Raw genomic sequence first — 16,680 nt, 5'->3', positions numbered from 1 at the left:
AGCCGGTTTGAGTCACCAGACCGACCGGCTGGATTTTTCCTCGTCTGGTCGAATGTGCTGAGCGTCAGCTATTTTATGCAGTGTAATCATCTTTCTTTCAACAGCTCGAAATATTCACACCACAAACATAACTGTTTCTTACCGAAGCACAACTGGGAGTCCTAACATCCATCAGCATGTCCGTAAGAAAACAGATGGACAACAAGAAGAAACAGAGGTTTGAGGAAGAGATGCACACCTTATGTTCCTCACATCATCTCACTGGCTGGATTCCTTCATATTAGAAGTGAGGAAAGCAAAGCCAGATATAAGTGGAGCAGATGTAACGAGGAGGTGTTTTTCCTACGGACATGTCGATGCATGTCAGGATCTGCAGTCGTGCTTTGGTAAGAAGCACAGTTATGTTTGTGATTTGGTGTGCATGCAGCGAGCTCTTCTGTTGCATTTGATTATCAGTCATACAACACGTACACATGCTGCTTCAGTCATTAACACCAACAGGAAGGTCAGCCGATGGAGACGAGGCGTGCCGATAAAATCGCTGAGCGATGAAGAAACTCAGATGGAGGTCACCTGGTCAGGTCCTAGCAACTCTGATTGGCTGAGCACCGACTGACCCCAGAGCGAGGCGCCGGTTTGGCGACAGTTGGCAGCAGAGCTGAGCCCTTCGCCAGCTCTGTTTTCACTTTACACACACAGAGGATTTTAGAGACGTGACAACGTGACGTTCACACTGCAGTTTAAGGACAAACAGCCGAATCCTCCGTCAAACAAAACATGTTTACATCCATCAGAAGTTAAGAACAGCAGCAACAGGGCAGGAGCTTCAGTTTACTTTCATCATTGTGGAGAGGATAAGAAGGGCTACAGGTGAGCACAGGTGTGTCTCGATTCATTATCCTCATCACATGTTCCTGTTTGTCTTCGTGTTGGTTTCAGATCCGATGAACGGCCCGCGGCGTCTTGAAGTCGTTGACATCCAGTCCAAACAGGTGGCGGTTCGCTGGGAACCATTCGGATACAACGTGACACGCTGCTACAGCTACAACCTGACTGTGCAGTACCGCTACAGACCTGCAGGGGCCCTGAGCAGGTACACACAGGAAGCAAGAGGGAGGGGCCAACAGTTGAAGAGAGGGAGGTCCCAGTGGTAGAGATAGTAATGAACCAAATGAAGTGAGAGGGAGGGGCCAATGATTGGCAGAGTAATCATACAAAAAGAGAAGGAGGGTCCAGCAGACATTAGAGATAGAGAGTTGGACCACAGCTGGATGGAGGGCGTGGTGAACAGGTGAAGGTAGGAGGAGGAAAGAAGGAAACTGTACTTCTTTAAGTTTCATTTCATCCGAGAAGCTTCTTCAGTTCTAAACCACATGGTGGAGAGTCCCAGGTATTTAAACCCTAGTGGGGGTGTCCCTTATGAAGGTCATTGAACCTCTATTGATCATGTGACTCACCACATGAGCCAAGGTGTGGGTCATTATCAGCTGAGGTGTCAGGTGTTACCAAAGGTCACTCTTTCGAGTATGCCGGTGTCCACATGTTGGACAGACAAGACAGATGGTTTGAGAGAGGAGTGAAAGAAGCATCTATGTCCACTGTGAACAGAGGGCGGGGCTTACGACACAACTGTCTGCCATCTACAATCCTTCCCAGATGCCTAAACACCCACTCACATCCTGGGCCGTTGATGAGTCACATGATAGGGTGGGGCAAGATCTCACAGTGGGTTCACCTGAAACCTCTGCTGATAATGACCCACGCCTTTTTTCACCCACTGGCTAATGTGATGAGTCACATGATCAGTAGTGGGTCCTTCATCAGGGACAACTTGATAAATAGATGAATACCACTCAACTATTTGGTTTAGAACTGAAGAAGCTTCTCAGATGAAAGTCTAGCTGCTTTCTTTCCGAGCTCCTCAGACTGCCATGACCTACCGACAGCCACAGGAAGCAGCCACAGGAAGCAGCCATCATCAGCGGGGCAGGAACCAGGTGGGGAGAGACTGTGGGTAGAAAGAAGGGAGGAAATAAAACACCTGCTGTTTCTCCTGCAGGGAGCCAGCGAAGGAGGAGGTGCGGGAGGAGGAGGTGTATGACACAAGGAGCACCATGCCGATGCACACCGTACGTAACCTTCCACCCTTCACCAACGTCAGCCTGAGACTCATCCTGAGCAACCCCGAAGGACGCAAGGAGAGCGAGGAGCTGCTGGTGCTGACAGATGAGGATGGTAAAACTCTCCCCTGAGTCACAGTGAAGTCTCAGTAGAGTCACAACAGTTTCACAGTAGAAACACAGTAGAGTCTACTGCTTTGTCCTCCGATGGTAACCTATGGTGACATTTTGGTTTCAGTTCCTGGGGCCGTCCCCGTGGACTCGATCCTCGGCAGCAGCTACGAGCAGCAGATCAGCCTGAGCTGGAGGGAACCGCTGCAGACCTACGGCCTGATCCGGCAGTATGAGGTAAATGCATACAACTCCCAGCAGGCTTTGCAGTCTCCCAGTCAGACCCCGGGAGTCATCTGGGTCCCGATGTCTGTCTTCTCCCCAGATATCCTACAAAGCCTTGAGCTCCTTCGACACGGAGTTTGACCTGTCCAATCAGAGCGGCAAGGTGTTGAAACCGGCCAATGAGACAAGCCACATGTTCACCGGCCTCTACCCAGGCTCCACCTACTCCTTCACAATAAGAGCCTCCACTGTTAAAGGCTTTGGGCCCCCTGTTATCACCCAGTTTACCACCAAGATCTCAGGTAGGACTGTCAAACTAAGAGCTCAGATTGTTGTTTTTACTTTAAATGACTGCAATGAAGGAAGACGAGGTGAGCTTATTTTGTGTATCACAGTAGCACAAAGCATTCACAAGTTTCTGCTGCCTCAACACGGACAGAGAAATCTCAGTTCAGGCGGGTGAGAGTAAACAGGCCGACCGGACTCGGGTTTTCCCGACACCAACAGTCGAGCTGGAAGGAATCAGCTGATTCCTCTGCGCTCGGGTTCTGCTCCTCGCCACCTTTGAGTCATTTCCACTCTTTGCTTCAGTGTGAAGGTAAATCAGGAGGGAATGAGCTGAACGTGTTGTAACTCCTCCTCCTCTTCAGCTCCTCTGATGCCGGCGTACGATCAGGAGTCTCCTCTGAATCAGACCGACTCCACCGTCACCGTCCTGCTGAAGCCCGCTCAGAGCCGTGGGGCCCCGGTCAGGTAACGTACCTGTTCAAATATTCAGCAGCATCAATCTCCCGCTCCATGAACATTTCATGACGTTGCTGTTAAAGATTAAAGCGCTGACGTGTACCGCTCTGAAGCAGGAAGTCAGGCGACAAACTGCTCACATCACGAAAAGGAAATTAAGACTTGTCCTGAAATTAAAAAACACTCACAGCTGCCCAGAGGGAGGCGGTATCTGCAGTAACAGTCGTCATGTCAACAGCTGAGTGGGCTCTGTCATCGGCTGTAGCGAGGGATTTGGTTAATTAACAATCAGCGGGCGGGGCTAATCAGAGCCCACTGCTAACACAGAGGATTACCCAGGGATTATCAGATAATGTGTCAGTCTCACACTACAAACAGACAGGAAGCAGCGTGTGAGACGGCGTCTCAGACAGGAAGGCTCTGCCGCTGATAACGAACACCTGCTTGTCACATGACCACAGACCGAGAGCAGTGACCTGAAGGTGGAGACACTAAGGTGAGCGCTGTAATGGAGGGACTGGCAGGTATATTGGCTTAATCTAATGACACCCGGTTACACCAATCGGAGGTCACTAAAATCAATATTGAATCGTGTGTAACCAAAACAATGTCGGACTCTGTAGTTTTCTGTGGTCCCCTCCCCAATCAGACCAGGAGTGACATGTTTAGCCGCATGTTCTCCTTAAATTGCTGGCTGTCTGAGTGGTGTCCCAGAAACGATGTGGGCTTCATAGATAATTGGCAAACCTTCTGGAGGAAACCTGGTCTTGTTAGGAGAGACGGCATCCATCCCACTTTGGATGGAGCAGCTCTCATTTCTACAAATATGGACAAATTTATTAAACCCCTCAAAATATGACTATCCAGAGTTGGGACCAGGAAGCAGAGTTGCAGTCTTACACGCCTCTCTGCAGCTTCTCTCTTCTCTCCCAGATTTCTGGCTCCCAGGTGTGTTTCATACAGGTAACGAGCTGACACCGGGAGCCTTCTCAACTCGTTAGCTGTATGAAAGACAGCCGTCCATAGAAGCAATCAGTATGTCCAGATTCAAACTCTGCACCATGACCAAGACCAAACAGCTTTCCATGTCAGGGACAAGACTGTGGACCTACAGGAGGCTGAATGGGCTACAGATGACAGGACAAAGATGACAATAGGTGGTGCGATAATTCACAAATGGAAGAACCATGAAATAACTGCTCATTTCCCTCAGTGTGGAGCTCCACGCATCCACCTCATGGAGTCTCTATGATAATGAGGACACTGTGTTAACAGACCTCTCTGTATTGAATCATATCTGTTATTAACCTCTGTCTCTCTTCCACAGCATGTCTTTATCCTGTCTTCCTTCTCTCACCCCAACCAATCACAGCAGATGGCCCCGCCCCTCCCTGAGCCTGGTTCTGCTGGAGGTTTCTTCCTGTTAAAAGGGAGTTTTTCCTTCCCACTGTCGCCAAAGTGCTGCTCATAGGGGGTCATATGATTGTTGGGTTTTTCTCTGTATCTATGAAGCGCCTTGAGGCAACTGCTGTTGTGATTTGGTGCTGTGTAAATAATGATTTTTACTCATTTTAATTCTGAATAATTTGCTAAAAAAAGATGAAAAACACAAAAGCGTCATTGTGAAATAATCACAGTGAGTCTTTTCGTGATACTGCAGCAGCGCAGAGACACACAAAGTGTTGCATGCTGGGTAGCTGGTGGCCTCGACGCTTGTGCGTATCTACTGATGTACTGCTTGTGTTAACGAGCGTGGAGTAGGCTTTGGCAGTGGGCGTGGCTTTTGGTTCTGCTCATGTGCAGTTCGTCTTTATGGACGCAGTTAGTGTAAGTGCAGCTCGTACGCTCACTGACTCCACATATCTGAGCCATGAAGCCGAGGATCAGTGTAGCGTCTTCCTTACACTACAAAGCGACTGTTGTTGTGATTTGAAGTCATCCAAACGTGAGTGACGGCTTCGAGCTGTGAGTGTATCCTCTCAGACCTTCTTTGGATGGAGGTTGGTCCGTATGACGGCGTTTCTCTCCACCCATCAGGAACCCTCAGCATAAAGTGAGAACAGTTTAACCCAGGGGTGGGCAATCTCAGTCCACGAGGGCCGGTGTCCCTGCAGGTTTTAGATGTGTCCTCGAGCCAACACAGCTGATTCAAATGGCTAAATTAGCTCCTCAACATGTCCTGAAGTTCTCCAGAGGCCTGGTAATGAACTAATCATGTGATTCAGGTGTGTTGACCCAAGGTGAGATCTAAAACCTGCAGGACACCGGCCCTCGTGGACTGAGATTGCCCACCCCTGGGTTAACCTCACCTCTGTAGCTAACCACCAGACAGCAGCCGACGTCACCAACCCTCCATGTTTAGTCTCATGAAGTTGTAGCTAGCTGTGCATCTGAGACTTAAGGTTAGGTCAGAGTCTGTACATTAGAAAGCACCTTCAGGTGACTGCTGGGATTATTCATTCATCCAGTGTAGGGGCGCGACGGGAGCCTATCCAGCCCCAGGGTAGGACCCGGACAGGCCCCAGTCTGTCGCAGGGCTAACAGACAACGAGAGAACCCACGCACACACAGGAGGAACATGCAAACTCCACACAGAAAGACCTGATGGTGGAATTAAACCGTGCTGCCACTGCTGTGTGACGACTGGGTGGATGAAACCCAGTGAGGCTGCTGTAGGTGTATGTCAGCTGTTTATTCCTGCACCGCCTGCGTTTGCTCAGCAAGAGCAGCTCCAGCTCCACTTCAGCTTTCTTTGCTAGATGTCTGAAAAGAATCTCATGGAGCACCTGCACGTGCTCGGCGCCACTTCAGCGAGTGGCCGTGTTTTCTGTGCAAGCAGTGAGAGAGCGCTGCGAGCGCTGCAGATCGTCCTCAGTCGCTCGAACGTGACTCTTGTGTTTGAGTGGGGGCGAAGAAAGAGGAAGCTGAAAGGAGGAAAATGGATCTTTTCAGCTGAAGATCTGTTTTTCTTTTTGTGTAGGGACGAGGCGTGTGTGTGTGTGATGTGCGCTGTGTTAATCGACACGATGTCTGATGTGAAATCCATCAGATTGAACAGATGCTGCTCCGAGATACGATTTAAGGTCTGCGTGTTTATATTTAACTTTGACGCCAGAGTGTGTGTTGGCCTTCAGGCACGCACAAATTCAAACACACGTATGTAGGATACGCACATCACAGGACAAAAGGTGTTGCCGGCGGCGACCTGCAGCTGTAATCAGATTACTGTCTCACACACACAACAAGTCCTGCGATTCGAGCGTGGAGAAATGTGATTGGAGATGGAGCGTCAACGACAGAGAGGAGAAGAAAGGACATAAAGAGAGAGACAGATGTGGGGGGAGGAGAGCGAGAAGAAAAAAGAAACTGAAAGAGCGAGGCAGAAACGATCCGATTTGTTCTTCTTCTCTTCCTTTCAGAGGCGAATTAAAAACAGCGTGTTTGTGTCTGTGCGCCTTCCTGTCCTCCATTAGTTTCCTGTGCAGCAGGAAATGTGACAGCACTGCAGTTTCACCCTCCACACCTTCAGATGTGTGTCAGAAACTGTGTGTGTGTTGATATATGACTTCTGTCCTGAACTGGACTCCTGTGAAAAACACAACTATTGTTTCCAGCGTCCCTCGGGACACGCCGTCTTAAAAACTAACCGTGCTGCATTCAGGTGCAGCCCAGTGTGTGTGTAAACCACATACAGACTCTTCTGCTGGAAAAGAAAGTTTCCTCTAGAGTCACAATACTTTCATTTCACTTCAGTTCAAGTTTATTTATACAGCAACAAATCACAGCAGTTGTCCCAGTGAAAGACTCTATTATCCAGAGAAAACACTAACAACCAGACGTTGCCCTATGAGCAAGCATTTGGTGACAGTAAGGAGGAAAAACCTAACAGGAAGAAACCTCAAAACCAGGCTCAGGGAGGGGCGGGGCCATCTGCTGCGACTGGTTGGGGTGAAGGGAGGCAGACAGGATAAAGACATGTCCCAATTCCTAAGCCGGCCTTCAGAGGACCCGGCCTATGTGGGCCGGGTCCTCTGAAGGCCGGCAGTGAGCGGCTGTGAAATTGGACGGTCGAGCCTTCAGTTTTGCGTCACCGCTGTCTCGGTGGAGTTTTATAAACTCAGCTGTCTGCTCCTTGTTATCTAAAATATAACAGGACACTATAAATATAACAGGAGTAAACTCTGGACCATCTCACACTTCTGTTTAATCAGTTTGACGTTTATTCAACTTTGTGAAAACGAAAACTTTAATCTCAGTCAAACCGATTTACTCAGGAACAAATGAAACATTGAAAAAAGCCAAATATTAACATTTATAAGTTATCATAGTGACTTATATATCATGTTTAACCTGAGTAGTGAAGACCATGGGGATCTGAAATGATGTGCCGGGAGTCCGCTGCACTCGCTGGCTTCAGTGACCCTCGAGCTCCTGGCTAGCTATCGAGCTGGTGGGTAACAGACGTCTCCAAAAACGTCAGAGCACTTTTACAAATATGTGATGTCTTGATAAACCGAGCAGATATATGCCATTGCCCCATTTGAAAAGTATTTTATATTATTATGCAAATATTATAAATAATAATTGAATTAATAAAGTATTTCAAAGAGTAATAAGAGTAAGTTGCTTCTGCCATATTTGGAAACTGGTAGGGATGCACCGATACCACTTTTTTGGAAACGAGTACGAGTATGAGTACTTGCATTTCAGGACTCGCCGATACCGATACCGAGTACTTAATAAAAACATGATTTACATTGACAGGTAACAGCTTTAGTCCTATAATTTAACAAAAACAACAACAACAAGGGACTAGTTTGGAATTAAGAACATTTATTTAAAATGAAAAGCATGTTGTATGCAACATATTACAGAATAAATAATTCTGAAAAACTAAATTTAATTTTAAATTTGTTCGTCTGTTTCTCTGTTTAGAAGTCTCACTAGCACAGTCACAGCTGGGATGACATCAGAGGCTAGTGCGTCGTAGCTGCCCACTTTTTTAGTTAGTTCCTCAAAGGGGGCGTGGCAACAGTCGTCTCCATAAGAGCCCGTTGGTGAGCGGTGAGAGAGTCAGGGAGTTCGTGCTCGGACACCCCCAGCACTCGCTTTTGCTCAATGAGGGACTGGAGCATGTAATACGTGCTGTTCCAGCGCGTCTGTACGTCCTGCTGCAGTCTCTTTATTGGCTGGTTGAGCTGTCCCTGAATGTCCTCGAGGCGGGGGTAGGCTAAGGCGGGATGTTTAAAATGCCCAACTATTGTCCGTCCCTCCTCTGTGCTAATAAGCGTGGGTGAATAAGCATGGGTAAATAAGCCTGGGTAAATAAGCCTGGGTAAACTCTTTGTACTCGTTGTCGTGTTGGGATTTTGGTGCATGATTAAATTACTTGTGTTAAATGCGCTACCTTTAGAGCCTCTGGACAATTTCGCTGAGCACAATTTGCATGTTTTCCTTTGTTTTCGCGTCTTCTTTCACTTTGAAATAGTTCCACACAGCTGACTTGTCTCGCCTGCCCATCTCTCAGCTCTGAGCTGCAGCCGGGGCCTGGGGGCGGGCACTCAGGGCCTGGAGGCGGGCACTCGGGGCCTGGGGGCGGGTACTCGGGGCCTGTGATTAACCCCTTACATGCCGCTCAAACATAGACAGGTCTCAGACTGTGGTATCGGTCCCCGGTATCGGGGGACTTTTAACGAGTACGAGTACTTTAGAAAATGTGGTATCGAGGTTGATACCAATACCGGTATCGGTATCAGTGCATCCCTAGAAACTGAAATTGGCGGGGCCGCGCTAGGAATTCTGGGATATGGTGGACCACGAACAATACACCCGACCCATCCTTCAAATCTGGGGAAATAAAGGACGCATTTGGAGCACCCTTCATTTCCTGGTTGTGACGTAATCGGCCTTCAAATGCGGCCTCCAAAGGATGCGGCCGAGGAATTGGGACATATCTAAAGACATGCTGTGGAAGAGAGCTAATAAGTGTGATTCAATACAGAGAGGTCGATTAACACAGTGAGTGAGAAAGGTGACTGGAAAGGAAAAACTCAATGCATCATGGGAATCCCCCGGCAGCCTACATCTATTGCAGCATAACTAAGGGAGGATTCAGGGTCACCTGGTCCAGCCCTAACTATATGCTTTAGCAAAAAGGAAAGTTTGAAGCCTAATCTTAAAAGTAGAGATAGTGTCTGTCTCCTGAATCCAAACTGGAAGCTGGTTCCACAGAAGAGGGGCCTGAAAACTGAAGGCTCTGCCTCCCATTCTACTTTTAAATACTCTAGGAACAACAAGTAGGCCTGCAGAGCGAGAGCGAAGTGCTCTAATAGGGTGATATGGTACTACAAGGTCATTAAGATAAGATGGGGCCTGATTATTTAAGACCTTGTATGTGAGGAGCAGGATTTTGAATTCTGGATTTAACAGGAAGCCAAAACAGGAGAAATCTGCTCTCTCTTTCTAGTCCCTGTCAGGACTCTTGCTGCAGCATTTTGGATTAGCTGAAGGCTTTTCAGGGAGTTTTTAGGACTTCCTGATAATAATGAATTACAGTCGTCCAGCCTGGAAGTAATAAATGCATGAAGTAGTTTTTCAGCGTCACTCTGAGACAGGATATTTCTAATTTTAGAGATGTTGCACAAATGGAAGAACGCAGTCTTACATATTTGTTTAATATGTGCGTTGAAGGACATGTCCTGGTCAAAAATGACTCCAAGGTTCCTCACAGTGTTACTGGAGGCCAAGGTAATGCCATCCAGAGTAAGAATCTGCTTAGATACCATATTTCTAAGAGTTGATTCTGTTCATCTGGACGTAGCGTTTTATGGGAGAAAAGTTTCATGATCATCCAAGTGGCTTCTTCAGTCTCAGCTGACAGCAGGTTTCCCCAATCTTGTAAACAGTACATTTAAATAATGACTGAAACCAGCCCACTGAAGGAACAATGGGCTGGGAGGTCGGTTCTTTAATCGTAATTATGCAAATTCTCATGACCATTGATCAGCAACTAATGATCAACAACCACTGATCAATGTCCATGAGGACCACTCACAGAGAGTTGGGGAATAGCTTTCTTTAGGAGCCTTCCCAGCTTTGACAAAAGTCCAGCTGGGATAACCACATTTACTCAGGGCCTTCTTGAATAATCAGATGATTACTGATGGAAATCTCACAGTCTAAGAAGGCTAACCTGCCACTTTTCATATCCTCCCTGGTGAATTTGATGTGTCGGTCCACCGAGTTAATGTGATCCGTGAAATGTGGAACGTCCTGAGATTTGATTTTCACCCAGGTGTCATCCACAGACCTGAACCAATGGCTTGGTGGAAACTGGGGAGCCCATGGCACACCCATGTTTCTGCCTGTAGAACTGAGCCTTGTATGTGAAGTAGGTGGAATGAAGACACAGTTCAAACACACTTGGTCGATGCTGAGCATGGTCCTGTTGCTGAGGTTGGTGTCATCCTGTAATCTCTTACGGACTACCTCCAATGCTTCTGTCACTGGGATGCAAGTGAAGAGAGATGTAACGTCGTACGAGACCATGGTTTCATCTGCCTCCATCATGACATCTCTCACCTTCTCAACAAAATCCAGGGTGTTCTGGATGTGGTGTTCAGAGCTGCCCACCAACGGGTTGAGGATCGAAGCCAGAAACTTGGAGATGTTGTAGGTGACAGAGTTGATCATGCAGACAATCGGTCTTAAAGGTGGACCCTGTTTATGTATTTTCATTGTTCCTTCAGTGGGCTGGTTTCAGTCATTATGCAAATGTACTGTTTATAAGAATGAAACCTGCAGTCAGCTGAGACTGAAGACGTCACCTGATGATGACGAAACGTTTCTCCCACAAAGCGCTACGTCCAGATGAACAGAATCAACCTTTGGAGATTTACTTACCTGGATGATTGAGCATGCATCAAGACGTTAGATACCATATTTCTAAGATTTTGAGGGCCAAGTACAATAACCTCAGCTTGATCTGAATTAAGAAGCAGAAAGTTAGCGGCCATCCAAGTCTTTATGTCTTAAAGACATTCCTGCAGATTAACTCATTGGTGTGTGTTATCTGGCTTCATGGACAGATAGAGCTGGGTGTCATCTGCATAGCAGTGTAAATGTATGCTATGTCTTCTAATGATGCTGCCTAAGGGAAGCATGTATAATATAACTTAATAGAGGTGGTATAGTTCTTGAAGTGTTTTCACAGACCCGTGCGTGTGTGTGTGTGTGTGTGTGTGTGTGTGTGTGTGTGTGTGTGTGTGTGTGTGAGACTCCTGTGAAGAACACAGCTGTTGTTTCCAGAGTACAAACACTGATAGAAACTCAGTGTGCTGTGTAAAACAGTTTATGTCGAGTTTTCTGAAAGTCAGTTTTTGTGGTGTTTTAATAAAGTTGATCATTTCTCTTGTGTCGAGTTTTAATGGAGCCGACAGGTTTCCCAAAGTTGCTAAAGTTTCCTTAAATGTCGGTAGAGCTTGATCTGTTTTTTTCTGTCGATGCCCTTGTAATGGTCAGACTGAGATTTTAATGAGGCTTTAAATCAGCACAGGAACAATCAGGCAGCTCCTGACTGTCACATACAGGATGAACTATCTGATATTTGTATGTCCTTTAAAATTCTTTTGTATGGTGGTCGATGGTGAACAGGATTTTTTTTATTCAGGGATAAGTAGATGACAGCTACCTAGAATTATATATTTTTTAAAATATTATATCTCATGTTATTTCCCTTTCTTTTCTTCCTTTATGTCTTTTACCTGCGTATAGGGTTTAATAGCAGCTCTGACAGGAGGAAATGAACGATCAGTTTAATGTCAAACTAAAGTTACAGCCTCTACACGCAGACGGAGAGTTAATAAAAGTGAAGGAGAGTGTGATAGGCATAGGTGACCTTTATGTGGAGCTGAATAATGAATCAACAGATGGGCAGAAGAAGAGCCGAGCAGTTTAATGTGTCGGCTTGTATGTGAACTGAAATCCAGCCAATTATCAGCAACAATCACGAACAGCAAAGCTCACAGCACCAATTCTGCAATAACAAGAGGTTATCTTCATCCCATTTTCCTGTTTACGAAAACATTACTGATTCCCCCAAAGGTTCCTTTGAGTTCTCAGCCGGAGCCATGGTCAAAGCTGCAGGATCCACAAACAGCTGCTTTTCCCATAATCCAAACTCATAATGCCTCGCTTCAGTGCCAGCATCCACAGTAAACCTGTGACTCTGTTTAACAAGATCTGTTTACGGTTCAACCTGTCTGTCTGTAGTAAATACCAGGTGGTGGTGGAAGAGGAGCGCCCCCGCAGGCAGGCCAGAGGCACTGCAGAGATTCTGCGCTGTTATCCAGTGCCCATTCACTTCCAGAACGCCACGCTGCTGGACTCCCAGTATTACTTCAGCGCTGAGCTTCCAATGAGCGAGCTGAGGGCGCCCATGCCCTTCTGTGTCGGTCAGTGAGTCTGTCAATCAGTCAATTAGTTAGTCAGTCGATGGGTCTGTCAGTTATTGACTCAGTCAGTTGGCGAATCAGTCTGTGAGTCTCTTAATTAGTGAGTTAATAAACGAGTCAGTCAGTGAGTCATCAGTGAGTCTGTTTACCTTTGTGTTTGTACAGGTGACAACAGGACCTACAGTGGTTACTGGAATGCTCCCCTCCTGCCTCATAAGAGTTATGGGATTTACTACCAGGCTGTCAGCACTGCCAATGGGGTGAGTTCACCTGTTTACAGGTAACACAGCCAACACAGTGGGATTCAAATCATTTACATCATCTGTCATCGGCTCCTGTCTGCAGTCTACCATGGATATCACTCGGATATCAATGATCACTATGAGACTGAACCTGACAATCGCTTCATTTGACTGCTTTTAGTTACTGAACCTCACTAAGTTGTTTTTATTGATTGATGCTAACTCAGTCGCTTTTTAAGGTAACAATAAGGCAGAAGAAGAAAGTTTACAGAGAGACAGGAACTCAATAGTATGAATTCCCTGAGGCTTTCACACATTAACTAAAGACAGTATTAGTTGGTGTAGACTCACATCTTAGGAATGAACAAAGTGCATGCAGCAACATAAATTACATTTTTTTAAAAAAAAGGAAATGTATTCAAAACCAACGTCGGGGTTTGGGTTGTAAGAGGGTCTGTGTTGGATGTAGAAGCCACGTCCGAAGCTCACTCTGTCTTTGTATATGCGTGTGTATATGTAAGTATCTCCAAAAACTTCTGGTCATCTGGACGTAGCGTTTTGTGGGAGAAACGTTTCGTCATCATCAGGTGACGTCTTCAGTCTCAGCTGACTGCTGGTTTCAATCATATAAACAGCACATTTGCATAATGACTGAAACCAGCAGCACTGAAGGAACAATGGGCTGGGAGGTCAGATCCTTAATCTTAATTATGCAAATTCTCATGGCCATTGATCAGCAACCACTGATCAATAACCATGAGTCCCATTCATAGAGAGTTGAATGGCTGCAATCACAGCATGTAAGATGGTGACAGATGTTCCCTTAGGCCCCTCCTCCATTCAGAGATGGTCTTTCCCTTTTCACGTAAATGGCCTCCTTGACTCCGCCCTCAAACCAGCGTTCCTCCCTGTCCAGGATGTTACATCCTCATCATTGAAAGAGTGTCCACTGGCCTGTAGGTGTGAACAGACTGCAGAGTCCTGGCCTGACGAGGTGGCTCTTCTGTGTTGTAGCCAGAGGTTGTTTGGTTTCCCCGATTATAAATCCTGCCAATCCTCCTGCACTTAACAGCTATGTTACTCTGTTTGTGTCGGGGACCCGATCCTTGGGGTGGACCCGTTTTGGGTGCAGCGTGTTTTGGGGTTTAAAAGCCACAGAGACCCGGTGTTTAGAAAAATGCGTCTCAGCTGCTCCGACACTCCTGACACGTACGGGATCACTACAGGTTTTCTCTTAGGCAGCGGTTGTTCTTCTCTCCTGGATCGGCTGGAGCTTTCTTTAGGAGCCTTTCCAGCTTTGACAAAAGTCCAGCTGGGATAACCACATTTACTCAGGGCCTTCTTGATGTTCTTCTGCCTCCCTGGCTGCTGTGTCAGTGGGGATGGTGTTCGCTCTGTGTTGTAGCGTCCTGATGACGCCCAGTTTGTGCTCCAGTGGATGATGAGAGTCAAACCTTAGATACTGATCCGTATGTGTAGGTTTACGGTACACGTCAGCTTTTAGATGTCCCCCATTACTGATGGAGATCTCACAGTCTAAGAAGGCTAACCTGCCACTTTTATATCCTCCCTGGTGAATCTCAGGACGTGCCACAATTCACGGATCACATTAACTTGGTGGACCGACACATCTAATTCACCAGGGAGGTGAATTTGATGTGGTTTGAGGGCGGAGTCAAGGAGGCCATTTCCGTGAAAAGGGAGAGACCATCTCAGAATGGAGGAGGGGCCTAAGGGTCCATCTGTCACCATCTTACAATGCTGTGATTGCAGCCATTCAACTCTCTATGAATGGGACTCATGGTTGTTGATCAATGTTCATGAGAATTTGCATAATTAAGATTAAAGAACCGACCTCCCAGCCCATTGTTCCTTCAGGGCTGCTGGTTTCAGTCATTATGCAAATGTGCTGTTTATATGATTGAAACCAGCAGTCAGCTGAGACTGAAGACGTCACCTGATGATGACGAAATGTTTTTCTCACAAACGCTAAGTCCAGATGAACAGAATCAACTTTTGGAGAGTTACTTACCTGGATGATTGAGCATCAAGATGTAAGCATGTAAGCAAACTGCAGCTAGTCAGATTGACAGCAACATTATTTTGTCTTTATCTGCCATTGTAGAAATTCATCTCATGTAAACAAAGTGGCGCACTGTGATAATCTCCACCCTGATAGACTTTTTTAAACACCTGTTTTCAGCGACCCAAACGTTCCTGAACCTGACGAGTCGTTTTTAGTACCTGTTGTTTTTTGAAACAAAGCTTCTCTGAGACTGTGCGGTGAAAACAGACTGCCAGGCAGCTTTGGTTTCTGCATGAGTTTGTGGTGGATTATTCTGAGTACCAGATGATGATGACGAAGATGACGATAATGTCGTCTTGAGGAAGAGAATTCACTTTAAATCCAGACAAATATTTCACTGGTGTTAGCTCAGGTGTTCACCTAAGCATTCTGGGGTTAAACCAGTTGTGCACAGAGTGTTTATCAGAGAGCAAACACTCTGGCTTTTATCTTAAAAAGTGGCAGGTGTCAAGATATCCAATCACAGCGTGCAGCCGAGCCCAACGGCGGCGTGCGACAGAGCAACGCTTCCCCTTTAACAAAGGTTCCACATGATTCTGCTCTGTTCTGTCAATTTTAACACTTTCTCTGTTCTTCCTGTCATAAAACCAGACGAGTGAGACCGAGACCACACACACACACACGCACACACGCACACACACACACACACACACACGCACACACGCACACACACACACACACACACGCACACACACACGCACACACACACACACACAGCTGTTTAATAGGGGTGCAGAAAGTTTCAGCAGCCTGACCAGTGACACTAATAGGCTACAGCGTGTGTGTGCGCCATATATGTGTGTAATGAAAAGACAAATTTTAACAGCTACACACACTCACACACACATATTGTATTATGTTGGGTGTTAATTATTGATGCTGGGAGGTTTAATTTGTATGTGTGTGTCTGTGTGTTGAATAATGCAGCAGCTGTAGTGCTTTTTACTGTCGCCTCGCCTTGCTGTGTGTGTGTGTGTGTGTGTGTGTGTGTGAGGATGAATATTCATGAGCTCTTGTGGTTAATTTGTCGGCTGTTTGTTAAAACCAGAAAGACACAAGATGTTCTTGCTCGCCTTTCACCAAAACCTGCCTCACGCAGTGTAGTGTGTGTCTGTGTGTGTGTGTGTGTCTGTGTTATATGTGAGTGTGTGTTGGCTGGTAAATGCCAGCACAGGCACTGATCCACAGCAATTTGCCTTCTGTCCGCTCTGTTTACGATGAGTGTGTGTGTGTGTGTGTGTGTCTGTGTGTGTGTGGGTAGTTGCCAGATGTGACAGCTAATATGTCGGCATTTGTGTTGACAGGAAACTAATTTGCTCCTCTCTCCAACAGGAGACAAAGATCGACTGTGTGCGAGTGGCCACTAAAGGTAAGAGCCTGCATTTTACTTTGAAATTTGTTCCGTACCAGTTGGACCCTTTTCATTTTATTTTGGAAAATCGTAATCAGAAAAATTCTGTATGTACCTTTTCATTAGCTGCATGTGAAAGGTAAATGTGCAAGGTCTTATTGTGAAAATGGTTATAGACATTTGATTAAAGGTACAAATGCAATTTTTATTTTGAAAGTTTGTGTTTAAATGTGAAATTCTACAAAATGATGTTGGTGGCAGTACAGTTTAATTTGAAAGGTTATAGAATACATTTTAGTGAACACAAGGCCCCTTTTCTATAAGATTCGTAAAAGTCTTCCTTAATATT

The 16,680-nt window shown here is 46.2% G+C and overlaps 1 protein-coding gene across 7 annotated transcripts in view; it reads left to right on the top strand.

The window, feature by feature from the left end:
• Positions 1–16,680, top strand: part of LOC146511984 (receptor-type tyrosine-protein phosphatase mu-like) — a 189,417-nt gene that overhangs the window by 89,089 nt on the left and 83,648 nt on the right. For all 7 annotated transcript variants that reach the window (XR_014875911.1, XM_085171651.1, XM_085171650.1 and 4 more), the window contains exons 10-17: positions 940–1,093; positions 2,060–2,235; positions 2,359–2,468; positions 2,557–2,758; positions 3,107–3,209; positions 12,471–12,652; positions 12,818–12,912; positions 16,313–16,349. Coding sequence is in view for 6 of the 7 variants with exons in the window: in XM_085171651.1 (XP_085027777.1) it covers positions 940–1,093; positions 2,060–2,235; positions 2,359–2,468; positions 2,557–2,758; positions 3,107–3,209; positions 12,471–12,652; positions 12,818–12,912; positions 16,313–16,349 (1,059 nt within the window). In the remaining variant the exon portion in view is untranslated. The remainder of the gene's footprint in view (positions 1–939; positions 1,094–2,059; positions 2,236–2,358; positions 2,469–2,556; positions 2,759–3,106; positions 3,210–12,470; positions 12,653–12,817; positions 12,913–16,312; positions 16,350–16,680) is intronic.

The sequence above is a fragment of the Neolamprologus multifasciatus genome, chromosome 9, assembly GCF_963576455.1.
Source record: "Neolamprologus multifasciatus chromosome 9, fNeoMul1.2, whole genome shotgun sequence".
Taxonomy (NCBI): domain Eukaryota; kingdom Metazoa; phylum Chordata; class Actinopteri; order Cichliformes; family Cichlidae; genus Neolamprologus; species Neolamprologus multifasciatus.
This window is presented reverse-complemented; position numbering and strand designations above follow the sequence as displayed.